We start from the raw sequence: 21,110 nt of genomic DNA on the forward strand, positions 1-21,110 counted from the left end.
AAATTACAACTACAATGAGATACTACTACAAATCCATCAGAAGGATTAAAATTAAAAAGACAGGTAACAGCAAATGTTGGTGAGTATACTGTAAGTGAACCAAATGTGTCCCCTCGAAATTCACGTAGAAATCTTAATTCAATGTGATGGTATTTGGAGATGGGGCCGTTGGGAGGTCTAATTAGCTCACGAGGGTAGAGATCCCATGAATGGGATTAGCACCCTAATAAGAGGCCAGAGAGCTGGCTAGCTCTCCACTATATGAGAACATAATCAGGAAGAGGGCCAAATCAGGAACCAAATTGGCCAGCACCTTGATCTTGGACTTCCCAGCTCCAGAACTGTGAAAAACAAATCTATTGTTTAAGTGACCCACTCCATATACTTTGTTACAGCAGCCCAAACTAACTAACGCAGATGAGCAGAAGCCAGGATTTGTATATGTTGTTGCTGGGATTAGAAAATAATACAACCACTTTGGAAAATGACCTGGCAGTTTATTTTATAACCAAACACACACCTACTCTATGACAGAGCACTTCCACTCCTAAGTATTTGTTCAAGAAAAGTGAAAACATATGACCACAAAAATAAACTTGTACAAGAATCTTCACAGCAACTTTATTCAAAATAGCCAAAAGCTGGAAACAGCTGAGGGACCACGAACTGGAGAACCAACAAGGGAAGTGGATGGAGGAAGGGAGCCCACAATCAGCTCCACTCAGCTCTGCAGCACTGAGCTGGAAGTGATAAGAAATGCTGGTATTCTGCTCCTCCTGGAGGGATGCTTGACTGGGAGCTAGGGAGACAGGGAGCCCTGTCTTCCTGTCTTGGCCACACCCACTTGGAGTGGAGCTTCCCTCTTGTTGAATTAGGGAGGGAGGAGAGCAAATTGTGGCTGCAGAGAACAAGGGAATTCCCTGGCGGTCCAGTGGTTAGGACTCCACACTCTCACTGCCGAAGGCCTGGGTTCAATCCCTGGTGGAGGAACTAAAATCCCACAAGCTGTGCAGCATAGCCAAAAAAATAAGAAAGATTAAAAAGAAAAGTATAGTAGAACAATACTTAAAAAGAAATAAACTACTAATAATCACAAAGGGATAAATCTGGAACATTATACTATGTAAAAGAAACGTGTACAAAAGAATACACACTGTATGATTACTGTTACGGGCTGAATTGTGTGCCCCCAAAAGATATGCTTAAGTGCTAACCCCTGTACCCAAGAATGTGATCTTATTTGGAAATAGGGTTGTTGTAGACATAACTGAGTTTATACTGGAGAAGGGTGGGCCCTTAATCTAATATCACTGGTGTCCTTGAAAGAGAGACAAAGAGAAGATATGACTTTGTACAGACACATAGGGAGAATGTCATGTGACTATGAAAGCAGAGGCTGGAGTTATGCAGCTGCAAGCCAAGAACACCAAGGACTGTCAGCAACACTCAGAAGCTAAGAGAAAGGCATGTAACAGATTCTCTCCGAGAGACTTCAAGAGAACATGTGTCTGGACTCCTAGCCTCCAGAATTGTGAGAAAATAAAATCTGTTATTTTAAGCCACCTGATTTGTGGTAGTTTGTTATGGCAACCCTAGGAAACTAATAGAATTCCATTTACATGAAGTTCTAGAGCAGACAAAACTCATCTATGGTGGGAAAAAATAAAAACAATTGTTGACGTTTGTGGGGTGGAGGGAGGGCTTAACTGGAAGGGACATGAGGATAATTTCAGGTGTGATGATAATGTTCTACATTTTTATAGGGGTTTGTGTTACAAAGGGTTATACTTATGTGAACACACAGTGAGTTACAATTAAGATGTGTACATTTCAATTATATGTAAATTTTACAGTGAAAGAAAAAGGTTATAAGCTAATATTTATCTTTAATAATATGTATACTTCTATGTGAAGATGTGGCACATATATACAATGGAATATTACTCAGCCATAAAAAGAAACGAAATTGAGTTAATCTGTAGTGAGGTGGATGGACCTAGAATCTGTCATACAGAGTGAAGTAAGTCAGAAAGAGAAAAACAAATACTGTATGCTAACACATATATATAGAATCCAAAAAAAAAAAAAAGGGGGGTTCTGAAAAACCTAGGGGCAGGACAGGAATAAAGACACAGACATAGAGAATGGACTTGAGAACACGGGAGGGGGAAGGGTAAGCTGGGACAAAGTGAGAGAGTGGCATGGACATATATACACTACCAAATGTAAAATAGATAGCTAGTGGGAAGCAGCCACATAGCACAGAGAGATCAGCTCAGTGCTTTGTGTCCACCTAGAAGGGTGGGATAGGGAGGGTGGGAGGGAGACACAAGAGGGAGTGGATATGGGGATATATGTATATGTATAGCTGATTCACTTTGTTGTAAAGCAGAAACTAATACACCATTGTAAAGCAATCATACTCCAATAAAGATATTAAAAAAACCAAAAAACAAAACAAAGCAAATAATATATATACTTATATGTATATTTAAGGGGAAATGAAATAAAAAAATAGGAAATCAATGGATGGATAGATGAAAAGATATATGACAAGTATAGCAAAATGTTAATTGCCACATCTGGTTATGGATATATGAGAGTTCACCATAGAATTCTTTCAACTTTTCTCTATATTAAAATTTTTTCATAATAACATGCTGAAAAAAATGTAAGCATACTACCAAAATCTCTTTTACAATGAAAGGAGGGAAGGAAGGAAGGAAAGAAAGAAGGGAGGGAGGGAAATAAAAACAAAAACAAAAACAAAAACCAAGGGTTGGCAAGGTGTAACTACACCTCTCGTACACTACTGGTAGGAGCGTAAATTGGTAAAACCATTTTGGAAAACTGCTTGGCAGTATCTCCTAAGGCTTACCCTACCTGTAATACCCACCGAGGGATAGTCTTAGGTTCTATTAAACATTCAAACTCAGAAAATGACCATAAGGCCACGTTTGGCATCAATCTAACAGCATGAAAGCAAGCAAGCCAGGTAACCCCTACCCCACAGAAGCCAACATCTCTTGTGGCAACAATACAGGCACAGGTTCCCCCCAAGAAAAATGCCCAGTTACAGTGGTCACTACACTCAAGAGAAGCACAAAGCATAGTATCCCAATCAGCATTATCATTCCTCCCAATAAAGACGTAATTTGTCAATCAGAAATAATTTTTACCACAATCAATGCTTGCTACCTAGTAACATCATTGACATTCTTACCCTCATTCTGTTTTGGGAGAAACAAAGCTAGAGATTTCATCAAAGGACAGATTTTCATATAGCACAGGAAAAGATTTAACTCTTTATCCACATTCTATGACCCCCAAATCCCACTCTACATCCAACAGAAATGTAGACGTATGTTCACCAAAATACAAGTATAAAAATGTTCACAGTAACACTATTCATAACAGCCTAACAGGATACAGAATTTTTCATTGCTTTCACTATTTAATATTTATACAACATAGTACTATGTAGCAATGAAAATAAACCATAACCACATGTATCTCATCAATCTAACCATGAGCTGAAGAAACCCCACACAAGAGTACAGGATTCCATTTTTAAAAAGGTTCAGAAACAAGCAAATACGATCCATGGTGTTACAGGCCAGAATAACATCAACAGTTACAGGAACGGGTGAGTGAATAGATTCTGCAAGAGAGGATTCAGGAGTTCTGGCAAAGTTCTGGGTCTTGAATGTAGTACTGGTTACACAGACATGTTCACTCTGAAAATTCACTGAACTGTAGACTTATGATTTGTACACTTTTGCATGTACCTGTCAATAAAATTTACATGAAAAACAAAGCAAAGAGGATCAACTTCCAGAATCGTAGAGTAAGGAGATCTGCAGACTTTTTCTTCAACAAAACAACCATAACTGGAGAAAGGTATAAAAAATCTGGTAGAATAAAGTTCCCGAAAACTGTCCTAAGAGCCCACAGCAAAAGAAGTATTTCCCCCACCCCACCAAATTTACTAAATCTCAGCAAGAAAAGTGAGAATCTGTGGCACTGCAGCCACAACTGCTCTGCCCCCTCCCTAACTCAACAAGAAGGAAGCTCCACTCCAAGTAGGTGTGTCAAGACAGGAAGACAGGGCTCCCTGTCTCCCTAGCTCCCAGTCAAGGGGTACATCATCCCTCCAGGAGGAGCAGCATAACAGCATTTCTTATCACTTCCAGCTCAGTGCTGCAGAGCTAAGTGGAGCTGACTGTGGGCTCTGCTCTTCTCTCCACTTCCCACTCAGGCATAATGTGGAACAATAACGGGGCCCCACTGCCCTCATCACAGCTCACTCATAGGGCCAAGGGTTCTAGGAGAGGCAAGCCAAGGAGAATAGACTACCATGCCTGTCCACTGGCCTGTTCCTAAAGAGAGAGGTAAGCCATTGTCTCTGCCTCCAGCTCCAGAGCAGTGGCTCAGAGATTTTGCCAAGGGAAAGAGACAGGCCGTAAGAACTGAGGGCTCCAAAGATTTCCCTCAAAGAAAATGACTTTATTTGGAACAGAATGTGAATTAGTTCAAGCCTAAAGGCACTCTTGAAAACAATAGCAATTTTAGTGGTAAACACTTAAAGAGAAGGCAGGGTGGGACTTCCCTGGTGGCTCAGTGGTTAAGAATCTGCCTGCCAATGCAGGGGACACGTGTTCAAGCCCTGGTCTAGGAAGATCACACATGCCGTGGAGCAACTAAGCCTGTGTGCCACAACTACTGAGCCTGCGATCTACAGCCTGTAACCCATAACTACTGAGCCCGTGTGCCACAACTACTGAAGTCCACGTGCCTAGAGCCCATGCTCTACAACAAGAGAAGCCACCACAATGAGAAGCCCGTGCACCGCAACAAGGAGTAGCCCCTGCTCGCCGCAATTAGCGAAAGCCCGCGCACAGCAACAAAGACCCAATGAAGCCAAAAATAAATATATAAATAATTTTTTTTTTTTTTAAAAAAAGAGAAGGCAGGGTGGAGTGATGTCAGCAAAATGGCAGAGCAGGCAGCTCCAAGCTCTCACCCCTCCACAGAAATGCCAACACTTCCAGAACTCTGGAAAACAAAGGTTTAGAGCAACCAAGAAAATGGTGAACCAAGAAAAAGGCAACTTCAGGAAGATTGGTTCAAGATGGTGGAGTAGAAGGAGTTGTGCTCACTCCCTCGTGCGACGGCACCGAAATCACAAATAACTGCTGAACAGTCATCAACAGGAAGACACTGGAACTCACCAAAAAGATACCCCACATCCAAACACAAAGAAGCCACAATGAGATGGTAGGAGGGGCACAATCACAATTAAATCAAATCCCATAACTGCTGGGTGTGTGACTCACAAACTGGAGAACACTTATACCACAGAAGTCCACCCACCAGAGTGAAGGTTCTGAGCCCCACGTCAGGCTTCCCAACCTCGGGGTGCGGCAACGGGAGGAGGAATTCCCAGAGAATCAGACTTTGAAGGCTAGCGGGATTTGATTGCAGGACTTCGACAGGACTGGGGAGAACAGAGACTCCACTCTTGGGGGCACACACAAAGTACTGTGTGCACTGGGATCCAGGGGAAGAAGCAGTGACCCCATAGGAGACTGAACCAGACCTACATGCTAGTGTTGGAGGGTCTCCTGCAGAGGTGGGGGGTGGCTGTGGCTCACCGTGGGGACAAGGACACTGGAAGCAGAAGTTCTGGGAAGTACTCCTTGGCGTGAGTCCTCCCAGAGTCGGCCATTAGCCCCACCAAAGAGCTGGGTAGGCTCCAGGGCTGGGTCGCCTGAGGCCAAACAACCAAAAGGGAGGGAACCCAACTCCACCCATCAGCAGACAAGAGGATTAAAGTTTTACTGAGCTCTGTCCATCAGAGCAACACCCAGCTCTACCCACCATCAGTCCCTCCCATCAGGAAGCTTGCACAAGCCTCTTAGACAGCCTCATCCAGCAGAAGCCAGGCAGCAGAAGAAACAAGAACTATAATTCTGCAGCCTGTGGAACAAAAACCACATTCACAGAAAGACAGACAAAATGAAAAGGCAAAAAAAAAAAAAAAAAAAAGAAAAGGCAGAGGACTTTGTACCATATGAACAAACAAGATAAAACCCCAGAAAAACAACTAAATGAAGTGGAGATAGGCAACCTTCCAGAAAAAGAATTCAGAATAATGATACTGAAGATGATCCAGGACCTTGGAAAAGGAATAGAGGCAAAGATAGAGAAGATGCAAGAAATGTTTAACAAAGAGCTAGAAGAATTAAAGAACAAACAAACAGAGATGAACAATACAATAACTGAAATGAAAAATACACTAGAAGGAATCAATAGCAGAATAGCTGAGGCAGAAGAACAGATAAGTGACCTGGAAGATAAAATGCTGGAATTCACTGCCATGGAAGAGAATAAAGAAATAAGAATGAAAAGAAATGAAGACAGCCTAAGAGACCTCTGGGACAACATTAAACACAACAACATTCGCATTATAGGGGTCCCAGAAGGAGAAGAGAGAGAGAGAAAGGACCCGAGAAAATATTTGAAGAGATTATAGCTGAAAAATTCCCGAAAATGGGAAAGGAAATAGCCACCCAAGTCCAGGAAGCGCAGAATCCCAGGCAGGATAAACCCAAGGAGAAACACGGCGAGACATGCAGTAATCAAACTGAAAAAAATTAAAGACAAAGAAAAATTATTGAAAGCAGCAAGGGAAAAATGACAAATAACATACAAGGGAACTCCCATAAAGTTAACAGCTGATTCCTCAGGAGAAACTCTACAAGCCAGAAGGGATTGGCATGACATATTTAAAGTGATGAAAGGGAAGAACCTACAACCAAGATTACTCCACCCAGCAAGGCTCTTATTCAGATTCAACAGAGAAATCAAAAGCTTTACAGACAAGCAAAAGCTAAGAGAAATCAGCACCACCAAACCAGCTCTACAACAAATGCTAAAGTAACTTCTCAAAGTGGGAAACACAAGAGAAGAAAAGGACCTACAAAAACGAACCTGCAACAATTAAAAAAATGGTAACAGGAACATAATTATCGATAATTACCTTAGACATGAATGGATTAAATGCTCCAACCAAAAGACATAGGCTCGTTGAATGGATACAAAAGCAAGACCTATATATATGCTGTCTACAAGAGTCTCACTTCAGACCTAGGGACACATACAGACTGAAAGTGAGGGGATGGAAAAAGATATTCCATGCAAATGGAAATCAAAAAGAAAGCTGGAGTAGCAATACTCATATCAGATAAAATAGACTTTAAAATAAAGAATGTTACAAGAGACAAGGAAGGACACTACATAATGATCAAGGGCTCGATCCAAAAAGAAGATATAACAATTATAAATATATATGCACCCAACATAGGAGCACCTCAATACATAAGGTAACTGCTAACAGATATAAAAGAGGAAATTGACAGTAACACAATAATAATGGGGGACTTTAACACTTCACTTACTCCAATGGACACATCATCCAGACAGAAAATTAATAAGGAGACACAGGCTTTAAATGACTCAATAGACCAGGTAGATTTAATTGATATTTATAGGACATTCCATCCAAACACAGCAGATTACACTTTCTTCTCAGGAATAGGAATAAACCTAGGAATAAACCTACCTAAGGAGACAAAAGACCTGTAGGCAGAAAACTATAAGACACTGATGAAAGAAATTAAACATGATACCAACAGAGACATATACCACGTTCTTGGATTGGAAGAATCAATCATGTGAAAATGACTATACTACCCAAAGTAATCTACAGATTCAATGCAATCCCTATCAAATTACCAATGGCATTTTTTACGGAACTAGAACAAAAACTCTTAAAATGTGTATGAAGACACAAAAGACCCCGAATAGCCAAAGCAGTCTTGAGGGAAAAAAACGGAGCTGGAGGAATCAGACTTCCTGACTTCAGACTATACTACAAAGCTTCAGTAATCAAAACAATATGGTACTGGCACAAAAACAGAAATACAAATCAATGGACCAAGATAGAAAGCCCAGAGATAAACCCACGCACCTATGGTCAACTAATCTATGATAAAGGAGGCAAGGATATACAATGGACAAAAGACAGCCTCTTCAAAAAGTGGTGCTGGCAAAACTGGACAGCTACATGTAAAAGAATGAAATCAGAACACTCCCTAACACCATACACAAAAATGAACTCAAAATGGACTAGAGACCTAAATTTAAGACTGGACACTATAAAACTCTTAGAGGAAAACATAGGAAGAACACTCTTTGACATAAATCACAGCAAGATCTTTTTTGATCCACCTCCTAGAGTAATGGAAATAAAAGCAAAAATAAACAAATGGGACCTAATGAAACATGAAAGCTTTTGCACAGCAAAGGAAACCATAAACAAGATGAAAAGACAACCCTCAGAATGGGAGAAAATATTTGCAAACGAATCAACGGACAAAGGATTAATCTCCAAAATACATAAACAGCTCAAGCAGCTCAATATTAAAAAAACAAACAACTCAATCCAAAAATGGGCAGAAGACCTAAATAGACATTTCTCCAAGGAAGACATACAGATGGCCAAGAAGCACATGAAAAGCTGCTCAACATCACTAATTATTAGAGAAATGCAAATCAAAACTACAATGAGGTATCACCTCACACAAGTTAGAATGGGCATCATCAGAAAAGCTACAAACAGCAAATGCTGGAAAGGGTGTGGAGAAAAGGGAACTCTTTTGCACCGTTGATGGGAATGTAAATCGATACAGCCACTATAGAGAACAGTACAGAGGTTCCTTAAAAAACTAAAAATAGAAGTACCATATGACCCAGCAATCCCACTAACTGGGTACATACCCAGAGAAAACCATAATTCAAAAAGACACATGCACCCCAATGTTCATTGCAGCACTATTTACAATAGCCAAGACATGGAAGCAACCTAGATGCCCTTTGACAGACAAATGGATAAAGAAGATGTGGTACATATATACAATGGAATATTACTCAGCCATAAAAATGAACGAAATTGGGTCATTTGTAGAGACGTGGATGGATCTAGAGACTGTCATACAGAGTGAAGTAAGTCAGAAAGAGAAAAACAAATATAGTATATTAACACATATATGTGGAACCTAGAAAAATGGTACAAATGAACCAGTTTGCAGGGCAGAGATAGAGACACAGATGTAGAGAACAAACATATGGACACCAAGGGGGGAAAAGTGGAACAGTGGGTGGTGGTGATGGGATGAATTGGGCGATTGGGATTGACATATATAAGTTAATATGTATAAAATAGATAACTAATAAGAACCTGCTGCATAAAAAATAAATAAAATAAAATAGAAAACTTCAAAAGAAAATGTCTTGCTGTTTCCAATGGGGTTTTTTAGTGGTTTGTCTAAGATATATCTCTATGGAGATCCTAGTGTTGTACCTTTCTTATTCTTCTAAACCCGAGTAAATGTGAATTATAACATTAAATGTTTAAAAAAAAAGAAAAAGAAAAAGCCAATCTCAAAAAGCAGTAGGGGGCTTCCCGGGTGACGCAGTGGTTGAGAGGCCGCCTGCCAATGCAGGGGACACGGGTTTGTGCCCAGGTCCGGGAAGATCCCACATGCCGTGGAGCGGTTGGGCCCGTGAGCCATGGCCGCTGAGCCTACACGTCCCGAGCCTGTGCTCCGCAACGGGAGAGGCCGCAACAGTGAGAGGCCCGCGTACCGCAAAAAAAAAAAAAAAAAAAAAAAAAAAGGCAGTAGGAAAATTTTGGGGACACTTTACTTGTTCTTGCCCCACACACTCCTCAGCATACTGGCAGTCTTTAAGAGGGAAACCCACGTTCTCAGATTGGGACACTTGTTCCTGGTTCTGGAGGGAAATGAGCAGACTCAGGGCAAGACACATGCTCAGAAAACATCTGAGAAGACCCTAAGCTTTCACCTTGGGCTGATCCCAGGCTCAATTCAAGGCTGGCTAAGTGCTGAAGGACAGCCTTGGCACCAAGCCAATGTGTCAAGATAGAGAAGTGCTTCTTTGTTTTGTTTCTTTTTCTTGTTTTTTCAGCTCCTGACATTCAAAGAAATCTGTCAAAACACTAACCAAACACAAACTAAGACAAAGACTCGGTGATCACACACATTAAGGAACACAGTCTTTGCAAAAATAGTTTGGGAAACTCAGTAACAAATGGCCTATTATAGCCTTCAACAATCAAAAAAATGGTAAACCCCAGGGAAAGGGAAGAATCGGATTCCCAGAGTTACCACATTGTAATATTCAAATGTTCAATTGTCTCCAAAAAACCAACCACAAGGCATACTAAGAAACAAGAACGTTTGGACAATTCAAAGGAACAGAAACCATCCCTAAGGAAGTCTAGACAACAGACTTACTAAACAAAAACTTTAAAATAACTGTCTTATCAACAAATGGCACCAGGAAAACGAGATATCCACATGTAAAAGAATGAAGTTGGACCCTTCCCTCACACCATATACAAAAATTAACTCAAAATGGGTTAAAAACTTAGGGACTTCCATGGCAGTCCAGTGGTTAAGACTCTGCGATTCCAATGAAGGGGGGCAGGTTCAATCCCTGGTCAGGGAACTAAGATCCCACATACTGCACAGCACAGGGGGTGGGGGGTGCGGTAAAAAAAAGGATATACAACCCAATAAGAAAAAAATGAGCCTGAGATCTGAACAGACTCTTTACCAAAAGAGACAGACAGCAAAAAAGCACATGAAAAGATGCTCATATCAAAACTTGTCAAATTGCAAATTTTAAATACACTCAGTTACTGCACATTAATTATACTTCAATAAAGCTATGAAATTTTAAAAAATAAACTTAAATAGCACTCACAGAAAAGCAAACAGATGTGCTCACGTGACATGCAATGGCTTGGACTGACTACAGATAATAACACTGTGTATCATGAAGGCTGATTTTAAAGAATGACATTATGATGGACTCTGTTAGTTTCCTATTTCACACCCAGTCTTCTTTGCTTCCTTATTAAAAGAACCTCAACTGTGTTCAAGAAAATGTGTCCAGCTAAAACAAGCAGAACTCTTTATCTGTGGCTGTTTTACCTTTGTAATAGAGACGCCACCCAGTTCCTTCCATGTCCATGCTGGAATACGGGAGTGTAGCATTTGTACTGTGACCATGAGGACAAAAGCCAATACTAAGGATGGAGGGGGGAAAAAACGGGGAGGAACCTGGTTCCTTGATGACATCCACATGAGTCAAGTCCTAGATTGCTTGCCTCTGAACTTGTTGAGAAAAGATGTCTTCCTTGTTTAAGCCATTATTTGTTGCTGTGTCTCTTACACATAGTTGATCAAAATTTGTAACAGTGAGAGAATTTAGTTCAGAAGTGGGGTCTGAGGTACTAGTCACCCAAATCAGCGCTATGTCACTGTCCAATTTTATGGTCCCACTCTTTTCCCTACTAAGTCCTTTAACTTTTATAAGAAATCTAGTGAGATTTTAAACTCAATTTATGTTGTAATTCATCAACTCACAAGCTCAGGCTCTGGTTTTTGACAGTATCAGCCTATGACTGTAAAAGATGAGAAAACTCTCTTAGGGAAATCACAGAAACTTCCTGGGTTTTTTAATGCCTTAAGAAAGAATTCTACTTAAGTAAAATTTCTGAGTAATGGAGGGGGGGAAAAAAGAATTCTATACAAACCCATGGCAAGCATCCATAGCCTCTCCTTAAGTGGGCACTTTATTCTAGGTAATAACTTAAGGAACTGTTTCATCACTGCATGATATTGGACTGCTAAAGTCACATCCTCTGTAACTAATTTTATCCTCACGGCCATCAAACCCAAACAGTTGCTACAACCAATGTGAGATTCCCACATCTCTGAAGGTCTCCTACTTGCAACTAATCTTGCTATCAATTATCAAACAGGTCTGCCTAGTAATAGCATATTATAGAAATCAAACATAGAAATAATCTTTGGGTGGGCCTGAGACCCAGGTCCTAAAGGTATGTAACCAGCAATAATGCCCAATTACACCATGAGAGTTGTTCTAGCAAAAATACCATTTCCGCTGCTGCTCAGACCTGGATTCCAAAAGTCCAAGCAGTGCTGCCCCTGAAGAAGTGGGTTTCTCTGTCACCAGGCTTGCAGGTCAGTCTTCCTGCTCACTGCTACATATTCATATTGTTTACTTCTAAATCCAGGTCTTAGGTCACATGCCTGACCCTAGGAGATGGGAAGTATGAATCCTGTAATTTCGTGGAGAAGACAGAACCCTTAGGTAGGAAACTATCAAAACGTAAGATGTTGTGCAGCCACAAATTGTAACTGTCCACCACTTACGTTATTATCTTTACCATCTTAACCTCAAACATTTTACACAAGACACTTCTATACAATGACAGTTAATTACCCATCACCACTTTTTAGTCATACTTACTGAACGGCCACCTAAAACTACATATAAAGCTCCTGAAGAAAACAGGGGAAAAGCTTCATGACATGGGATTTAGCAATGATTTCTTGGATATGACACCAAAAGCACAAGTAACAAAAGTAAAAATAGACAAATGGGCTACATCAAACTTAAATACTTTTGTCCATCAAAGGACACAATCAATAAAGTGAAATGGCAACCTATGAAATGAGAAAATATTTGCAAATCATATCTGATAAGGGTTAACTCCAGAATATATTAGGAATACTAACAACTCAATAACAAAAAAACAAATACCTGATTAAAAAATGAGCAAAGGACCTAAATAAACATCTTTCCAAAGAAGATATGCAATGGCCAATAAGCACATGAAAAGATGCTCAATATCATTAGTCATTTGGGAAATGCAAATCAAAACCACAATGGGATAGCATCTCCCACCCACTAGGATGGCTGTATGAAACAAAACAAAACCATAAAGTAACAAATGACCAAGATATCCTAAAAAGGAACCCTTGCACATTGCTAGTGGGAGTGTTTAAGATTGTATAGCTGCTATGGAAGAGTATAGCAGTTCCTCAAAAAATTAAACATAGAATTACCATGTGATCCAGCAGTTCCTTTCTGGGTACATACCCAAAAGAGTTGAAAGCAGGGATACAGACACTTGTACACCAAAGTTCATAGCAGCATTATTCACAATAGCCAAAAGGTGGAAGCCAAAGATGGAAGTAACCCAAAGATCCATTGACAGATGAATGCATAAACAAAGCATGGTAAATACATACAATGAAACATTATTTAGCCATAAAAAGGAATGAAATTCCGACCCATGCTACAACATGGATGAACTCTGACATTATGCTAAGTGAAAGAAGGTGGTGATCTTTTTGTAGTGTATAAAAATATCGAATCACTGCTGTACCTCTGAAACCAATACTGTAAGTCAATTATACTTCAATTTTTAAAAAAACTGCCCAATTGCCCTCCTGGAAAAAAGAGAGAGGAGAGGAGATAAGGGAAGGGAAGGGGAGGGGAGGGGAGGGGAGAGAAGGGGAGGGGAGGGGAGGGGAGAAAAGGGGAGGGGAGGGGAGAAAAGGGGAGGGGAGGGGAGGGGAGGGGAGGGGAGGGGAGGGGAGGAGAGGGGAGGGGAGGGGAGGGGAGGGGAGGAGAGGAAAGGAAGAAGCCACATACAAAAGCACAAACAGCTACTATGATTCTACTTATATGAGGTACCCAAAGTAGTCAAATTCATAGAGGCAGGAAGTAACAATGGTGGTTGCCACGGGCTGAAGGAAGAAGGAATTGGGGAACTGTTGTTTAATGGTATGGAGTTTCAGTTTGGGAAGATGAAAAAGTTCTGGAAAGGGATGGTGGTGATGGTTGCACACCTATGTGAACGTACTTAATACCTTGGACTGCACACCTAAAAATGGTTAAAATGGTAAATTTTGTTATGTATACTTTACCAACAATTTAAAAAACACACTAAGCTACCACTTAACACCTCCTAGGATGGCTGTAAAAAAATTAAAAGAAAAAAAAAAAACCCAGAAAATAACAAGTGTTGGTTAGGATGTGCAGAAATTGGAACCATTACACATTGTGGTGGGAATGTAAAACGGTGCAGACCTGTGGAAAAGTTTGGCAGTTTCTCAAAAAGCTAAACATAGAATCACCATATGATCCAGCAATTCCACTCCTAGATATATACACAAAAGAAATGAAAACATATTCAAACAAATACTTGTACATGAATATTCATATCAGCACTGTTCGAACAGCCAAAAGATGAAAACTACCCAAATGTCCATCAATGGATGAGTGAAAAAAATATATCCATAAAATTATTCAGCCCTAAAAAGGAAAGAAGTACTGATATAACCTTGTATGAACTTTGGAAGCATTATGCTAAGTGAAAGAAGCCAGACACAACAGATCACATACTGAATGAACACACTTATATGAAAAACCTAGAACAAGCAAATTCAGAGATTAGAAACTCCGGAAAGGGGGAGGGGAGCGGAAGAGTCATTGCTTAATGGTTGAAGAGTCTGTCTGGGGTAATGAAAAAGTTTTGGAAACACAGTGGTGATGGCTGCAAAACATTGTGAATGTAATTAACAACACTGAACTGTACACTTAAAAATGGTTAAAATGGCAAATTTTATTTACCACAATAAAAAGAATTCCAAAATAAGGCAAGTAGACCAGAGCATAAGCACCACATTCAAAGCCTAAACATGAAACACCGCATGACTTATTGATCACGTGAGTGATCAGGCTGCTAGAGTCCAGTGTTCAGTTTGGAGCATAATGAATAGTACATACTGTGGAGAGCTATGAATAAAAATGGATGAACTAGATGGAACTGGCCACAGAAAGCTATTTTAGGCTCCCAGTGTAACAGGGAAGAGGCAAATCAGACTAGATGTAGGATCTGTTTTTTACTTTAACCTTTGCTTCCTGTTGCTTTTGTTCACTAAAAGGATACTGTCTACACATAATGGCTTGCCTGGGGGAACCCTGCCTCTCTGCCTGAATGTTAAACCAAAGTGCCTTTGCTCAAGGAAACGTCTGGGATATTTGCAAAATTTATGGCTTTTTTACTTTACTTCCTCATCTCCTCCCCCTCTCTGTGCTATAAAAGAAACTGGCATCCAAACCCGGTAAGATGGTTATTTTGAGACTTTAGTCGGCTATCTTCTTGGTCTGCCGGCTTTCCAAATAAACTCGTATTCCTTTCCTCAACACCTCCTCTCATTTATTGGCCTGTCGCCAGGGAGCAGAGAGAGCTTGTATACTGTAACACTTGCAAGCTGAAGAATTAAATGAATGGCGATGCACGGCAAGTAAGTTAGAGAAAGTAATTTAAAGTGAAAAAGATATTAACACAAGAATCCAGTAGTTTTCTTACTTCTGCTGTTGCTATACTACACTACTGCTCATCTGTGACTATATAACTTTTCACATGACTTAAGACTCTAGCAGGCAATTCTTTTGTTCTGTGTTTTTTCTTTCCATTTTTAATCCAGCAAATATCAATTGAATACAGCCTGCGCTGTGACAATGAACAAAATCGTGCCACTGACCTTAATCAACATTTTGGGACCCATAAAACCCAAATACCCCTGAAAAATTTAGACAAACACTAACCGGGCTTTCTGTTTTATTCTTTAAAAAAATGGATTAGGGGCTTCCCTGGTGGCGCAGTGATTAAGAATCTGCCTGTCAATGCAGGGGACACGGGTTCGATCCCTTTCGACCCCTGGTCCGCAAGATCCCACATGCCGCGGAGCAACGAAGGCCTCGCACTACTGAGTCTGTGCTCTAGAGCCGGCGTGCCGCAACTATTGAAGCCCGTGCGCCTAGAGCCCGGGCTCCGCAACGAGAAGCCACTGCAATGAGAAGCCCGTGCACCCCAACACAGAGCAGCCCCCGCTCGCGGTAACTTGAGAAAGCCCACACGCAGCCACGAAGACTCAACGCAGCCAAAAAATAATTAATTAATTTAAAAAAATGGATTAGTGGTGATTGGCTTTTAAAAGGATTTTTGATTTTAGATAACAAACGCGCTGGGTTTTACTCACCAATTTCCTCTGATTCTTGCCCAGAGGCTCTCAGCTTGCATTCCTCTGTATAGTGTTTTTGAATTATCTCCCACAGTTCCGTATTGACAAGAGAATTTGTTCGGGTATGGTACCGAGTCCACGAAGAGACCCGGCGGCGACAGAAGGGACAGCACAAATTTGCCTTTTCGACAGTCGATTGGAAGCATGGTTTACAGAGCGTGTGGTTACAAGGGAGTGTCACAGGCTCAATTAGGATTTCCACACAGATCTGGCACTGGCATTCCAACAAGGAAGGGATGGCGTCTTTGGGTACAGCCATTTTAATATGCTAATAAGGCATATTCAACATCAACACCTGAAAGAGAAAGAATCGTATTTCCAGCCCAAGTAAGGAAAAAGCAAATTAACAGTTTTGTGTTTAAATATTATGCTCAGCAGCCTACCAGAATTCAGAGATTGGGAGTATCAAACGTCTTGAAGTAAAAAGATGTTCTGCTGGCAAGGTAAACAGTACGACCCTGGAAGGCGGTGTATTTGTCCATGTTTAAGACAAACATCCGGAAAGAAAACAAATGAACCTTGGCTGCTCCCAGGCGTTAACAACCGCTGCGGCAAGGAGAACGGTGGGCTCTGGCTCTTTGGCGCCGCAGGAGGCTCGCACCAAGTTCCCCTCCTCCCTCTTACCAGGTGAGGATGCTCTCTTAGTCCCAGGCAGCCAAGCCCGAGGCCGCCTAGGCGCGCAACCACCAGGCCACCGCTCGAGAAAGAACGCTGCTTCCCCCCGGACGCCGGGCTCTGCTGGAGCAGGACTCCAGTCTTACCGCTGCTGTGGGGCCGCAAGCGAGCATTTCCCGGGGCTCTGAGTCCACCCCTCGCCTTTTTTCGGTCAGCCAGAAAGCCTCATCTTGGCTGCAGTGCTGTAGCAAACCGACAAGGGCTAGTGACGTCACAGCTGCCCGCCAAAACGGCCCCTCCCACCTTACAGAACCGACCAAGAGCAGAGACGGCTAACATTTGGTCGGGAGGGACTTCCGGGCCTGCGCGCGCGCCGCCCGCCCCGCCCCCGGGAGAGGGCCCTCCCCTTGCGTCGCAACCCCTGCGGCTCCACTTTTCCCGCGTGATTCTTGCTTCCGGAGGCTGCGGAAGCCCGGCAGTGTCGCAAGGTTTGTGTCTGGGCAGAAAATGGGAAACCTCAAAACAAACTAAAAACCGAATAGTAGTTTAAAAAATTCTTTCCTCAGTACTCCTCAGAATACACTTCTGTTTTCGTTAATTTGTAACTAAGCCTCTTAGGTCGCTTTCCAAAGTTCTTGGAAAAGCGTCTCCGAGAAAGGCTGTGGTCAGAGAATCCACAAACTTGCTGCAGTTTAACAGGCACTTGGGAAACAAACTTTGGTGCTGCTGCCACGATCCTGGGCTTAACTACTTTATTGTTAAATTTCAGTCTAGAGCAGTCAGAATTACAAAGGAAGTCAAAAGGAAAATATTTCATCTTTTTATGCTTTTGGAATAAGTTTTTCTACTTTGGTATTGAGTTCTTTTACTGACAACTGATCCTACTGAATTGAGTTGTATGAAAAAGTAGATTTTGGCTAAGAAAACGGTGGGGATTATATAAAGACTGTGATCTCTAGTACTTAAGAACCAAGCTTCATAGAGACAAAGTAGAGTTATTATTTAATGGATATAGAGTTTCAGTTTTACAGGTTCTGGAGACGGATGGTGGTGATGGTTGCACAATTTTATGAATGTAAATATTTAATACTGCTGAACTGTACACATAAGAATGGTTAAGGTGGTTCTCACTACTGCACTTGACTAGTCTTAAAAAAATAATAAAAAAATTTTTAAATGGTTAAGGTGGTGAATTTTATGTTATGTGTGTTTTACCTCAATTTTAAAATTTTTGGAAAAAAAACAGGTCTGAGTTTTCTGAGGAAATGCTAAATAGCTGTGGACGAAGAGGAAAGAAAGTCACTGTGCATGTAAATAGTCATTAAGGTCTTTTAGGTTTGCTGAGGTCATTTAGGTGCTGGAGATGAGTGGTTTACAGATGAAGGCAAAACTAGGAGGTGTGGATCCTTTCTAGAGAGCTTTGGAAGTTTCGTTTTTTTTTAACTCGAGTTCAAAAAACTGGTTGTCATCCAGTTGTCCATAGTATCAATCCCTTAATTCCAGGCTCCCTAATGTGATCCCAACCTCCTTTTCCTGTGGAATCTCCTATTATTCTTTTAAACATTCAGTTATGATCTATTCACTGTCATACAAATCTTGTGTTTTGGGGCCATTGCTTGAAATCTCAGTTCATCCTAAATGAGTTGCTTCATGGCTTTGCCTCCTTCAAGGATCAGTTCAAGGCACTTCCTCTAGGAGATATTTCTCCACCACACAATGATACCCCTCCTCTGAACTCACTCATTTGTATATTGCCTAGTGATTATGGGGTTTTCTGTAATCTTATTTTAACTCTTGCATTTTGATTTCTATTTTCCGGTACCTGTGTCTTGTGTAATGGATACATTTTATGTGCTTCCTCAGATTTCCCTGGCCTCGTTTACTTTGCGGACCCACAGTCCTTTCCTCTGCCTGGGGCTAACCAGTTGCATTTCTGGAATCTCTGGCTTCTCCTGCCACTTCTGGGATCCTGTGAAACACTGCACTGAACAATGCAGTCACTGGCTTCCCAGTGGCTGCTAGGAGGGCTTAGATGATGCATCCTGGAAGTATGAGGGGGTCACTCCCCACAGAGCCAATTTTGACCAATTGAAAACAGTAGACTTTGTGAGCACAACAGAGAAATTTTCCTTCCTTCTTCCTATTGAAACCAAGCCCCTCTAAAATCGAGTTTCCCTGCCAAGTTTATGATTAACCTCTCTGTAGAAAACTTTATTCCCTTTTTTGTTCCAGTAGGATTGAGGAGTATCAAAGAAAAGGGGGGATTGAAACCAAGCAGGACCCTGCAGGGCCCTTCTGGCTACAAAGGCCCCTCCATGTTTCCTGTTTCTTGTAGGAAACAAAGGCTTTTGTTTCCTAGCCCTTCCCTGAGTTCCAAAGAGCAGACTCAAGCCGTTACAAATTAGGGAAGGGAGGAAATGCAGAAACAAAGGAAAAGCAGCCGAGTAGAAAAATTAATAATAGGTTAAACAATACTTCAGTGATAAAACACTACTAGTTCCTTCTCAAGGGATGTACAAAACGATCTGATGTATATCTTTTGAGTTGTTCTGAAGAAATTAAGGCTCACCCCACCCAGGTGGAGGATGGTGACTACATGCTGATCATAAGCACTAGACCCTAAACTTGTAGAAATCGGTTGATGATTAAGATTCCGGAAACATCACCCTGTTACCTCACAACCAACCAATCAAAAGAAAATCCGTGAACTGCAACCCTCACATCAAAAGGTGCCTTTAAAACCCTTCTCTGGAAGCCACAGAGGAGTTCCTGTCGTCTTTCCAGCACTAGCTGCCCGTTCTCTTTGCTTGGTGCCCTGCAATAAACGCTGCACTTTCCTTCAACACACCCCCATGTCAGTAGGTTGGCTTTGATGCATGGCGGGCAAACAGACCAAGTTTGGTTCAGTAACACTTCCAACACATGGTTTCTCTCTCTCTCTCTTTTTTTATTTGGCATGGTGTCTCTAAACAATGTGTCTGGAGAAGGACAAGACTGAGTGCATGGATCTAGCAAGCAACCTATTGTCAAGGAGGAGCCAGCAAGGTAACGCATCATCTTGTATTACTTCTCATCCTTCTCTACATAACAGCCTTCCAAAGTGTTACTCATTCTGGTTGTCCTGAATTTGTACCTCCCAAATAAAGCGTCAGTGTTTAACTTTACCTGTAGGGCAGGATCCACATTTTAAAATGTTTCTGTTATTCACACTACCTAGTGCATGGCATTTATTCAAAAAATATTATAGGGCTTCCCTGGTGGCGCAGTGGTTGAGAGTTCACCTGCCGATGCAGGGGACACGGGTTCGTGCCCCGGTCTGGGAAGATCCCACATGCTGTGGAGCGGCTGGGCCCATGAGCCATGGCCGCTGAGCCTGTGCGTCTGGAGCCTGTGCTCCGCAACGGGAGAGGCCACAGCAGTGAGAGGCCCGCATATCGCAAAAAAAAAAAATTATAAATAGGACTTGCCTGGTGGTCCAGTGGCTAAGACTCCACGCTCCCAGTGCAGGGGGCATGAGTTTGATCCCTGGTCAGGGAACTAGATCCCACATGCCGCAACTAAGAGTTCGCATGCCGCAACTAAAGATCCCACACGTGGCAACGAAGGTCCCACATGCCACAACTGAGACTTGGCACAGCCAAATAAATAAATTTTTTTAAAATTATAAATATATGGTCAGTGTGTGAGAATTCCCTTTCTAGTACAAGTAACTATGGAACTGTACTAGAGAGAAAATGCACATCAACATACAAAATATATTAGATGTTTTATTTATTTATTGCTTTTAGTACATACATTCACATGGTTCAAAATTCAAAAAGTACAAATAGATTAACATTGAAATGACTTCCTCCTACATTTGATCCCTAGCTTCTCAGTTTTCTTCCCTAAGAAAACCAATGTTACCACTTTTTAATGTATTTCTCCAGAAGAAGTTTATGAAGTTTATAGATATAGTAGCCTATATGTTTGTTTTTGCCCGTTTTTTCCATTTAGCAATATATATTGGAAATGAATATTTTATTTTATTTTTTTTATTTTATTTTTTTTTGCGGTACGCAGGCCTCTCACTGTTGTGGCCTCTCCCGTTGCGGAGCACAGGCTCAGGACGCGCAGGCTCAGCGGCCGTGGCTCACGGGCCCAGCCGCTCCGCGGCATGTGGGATCTTCCTGGACCGGGGCACGAACCCGTGTCCCCTGCATCGGCAGGTGGACTCTCAACCACTGCGCCACCAGGGAAGCCCTGGAAATGAATATTTTAAAACAACACATCTTGATGATAACTGCATATTACTATACGATTACATGAAGAGCTTCTTCATTCTCTTGTATTGCTACACAGAAAGTATCCACTGTATCAGTATATCATAATTTAACACTCTCCTCACTTTTGCTATAAAAATAACCCTGTAATAAGTTGCATGTATGTATTTTTTCCCAT

General features: G+C 41.5%; 1 protein-coding gene and 1 long non-coding RNA gene across 3 annotated transcripts in view; one reads left to right on the plus strand and one right to left on the minus strand.

Moving 5' to 3' along the window:
* RNF168 (ring finger protein 168) overlaps positions 1-16,960 on the minus strand; it is a 42,307-nt gene extending 25,347 nt beyond the window's left edge. Inside the window, exons 1-2 of one of the 2 annotated variants that reach the window (XM_060298220.1) lie at positions 16,817-16,960; positions 16,014-16,350 (exon numbers count right to left, since the gene is read on the minus strand). In XM_060298220.1, coding sequence (XP_060154203.1) covers positions 16,014-16,314 — 301 coding nt within the window. In that variant the 5' untranslated portion in view covers positions 16,315-16,350; positions 16,817-16,960. Of the gene's footprint in view, positions 1-16,013; positions 16,351-16,438 lie in introns of both variants that reach the window. The other variant, XM_030859677.3, reaches the window with a different exon arrangement.
* Positions 16,961-17,066: 106 nt separating this feature from the next.
* Positions 17,067-21,110, plus strand: part of LOC132597249 (uncharacterized) — a 62,234-nt gene continuing 58,190 nt past the window's right edge. Inside the window, exons 1-2 of the long non-coding RNA XR_009563725.1 lie at positions 17,067-17,158; positions 19,658-19,715. This is a non-coding gene — a long non-coding RNA (uncharacterized lncRNA). The remainder of the gene's footprint in view (positions 17,159-19,657; positions 19,716-21,110) is intronic.

The sequence above is a fragment of the Globicephala melas genome, chromosome 4 (genome assembly GCF_963455315.2).
Source record: "Globicephala melas chromosome 4, mGloMel1.2, whole genome shotgun sequence".
Lineage (NCBI taxonomy): Eukaryota > Metazoa > Chordata > Mammalia > Artiodactyla > Delphinidae > Globicephala > Globicephala melas.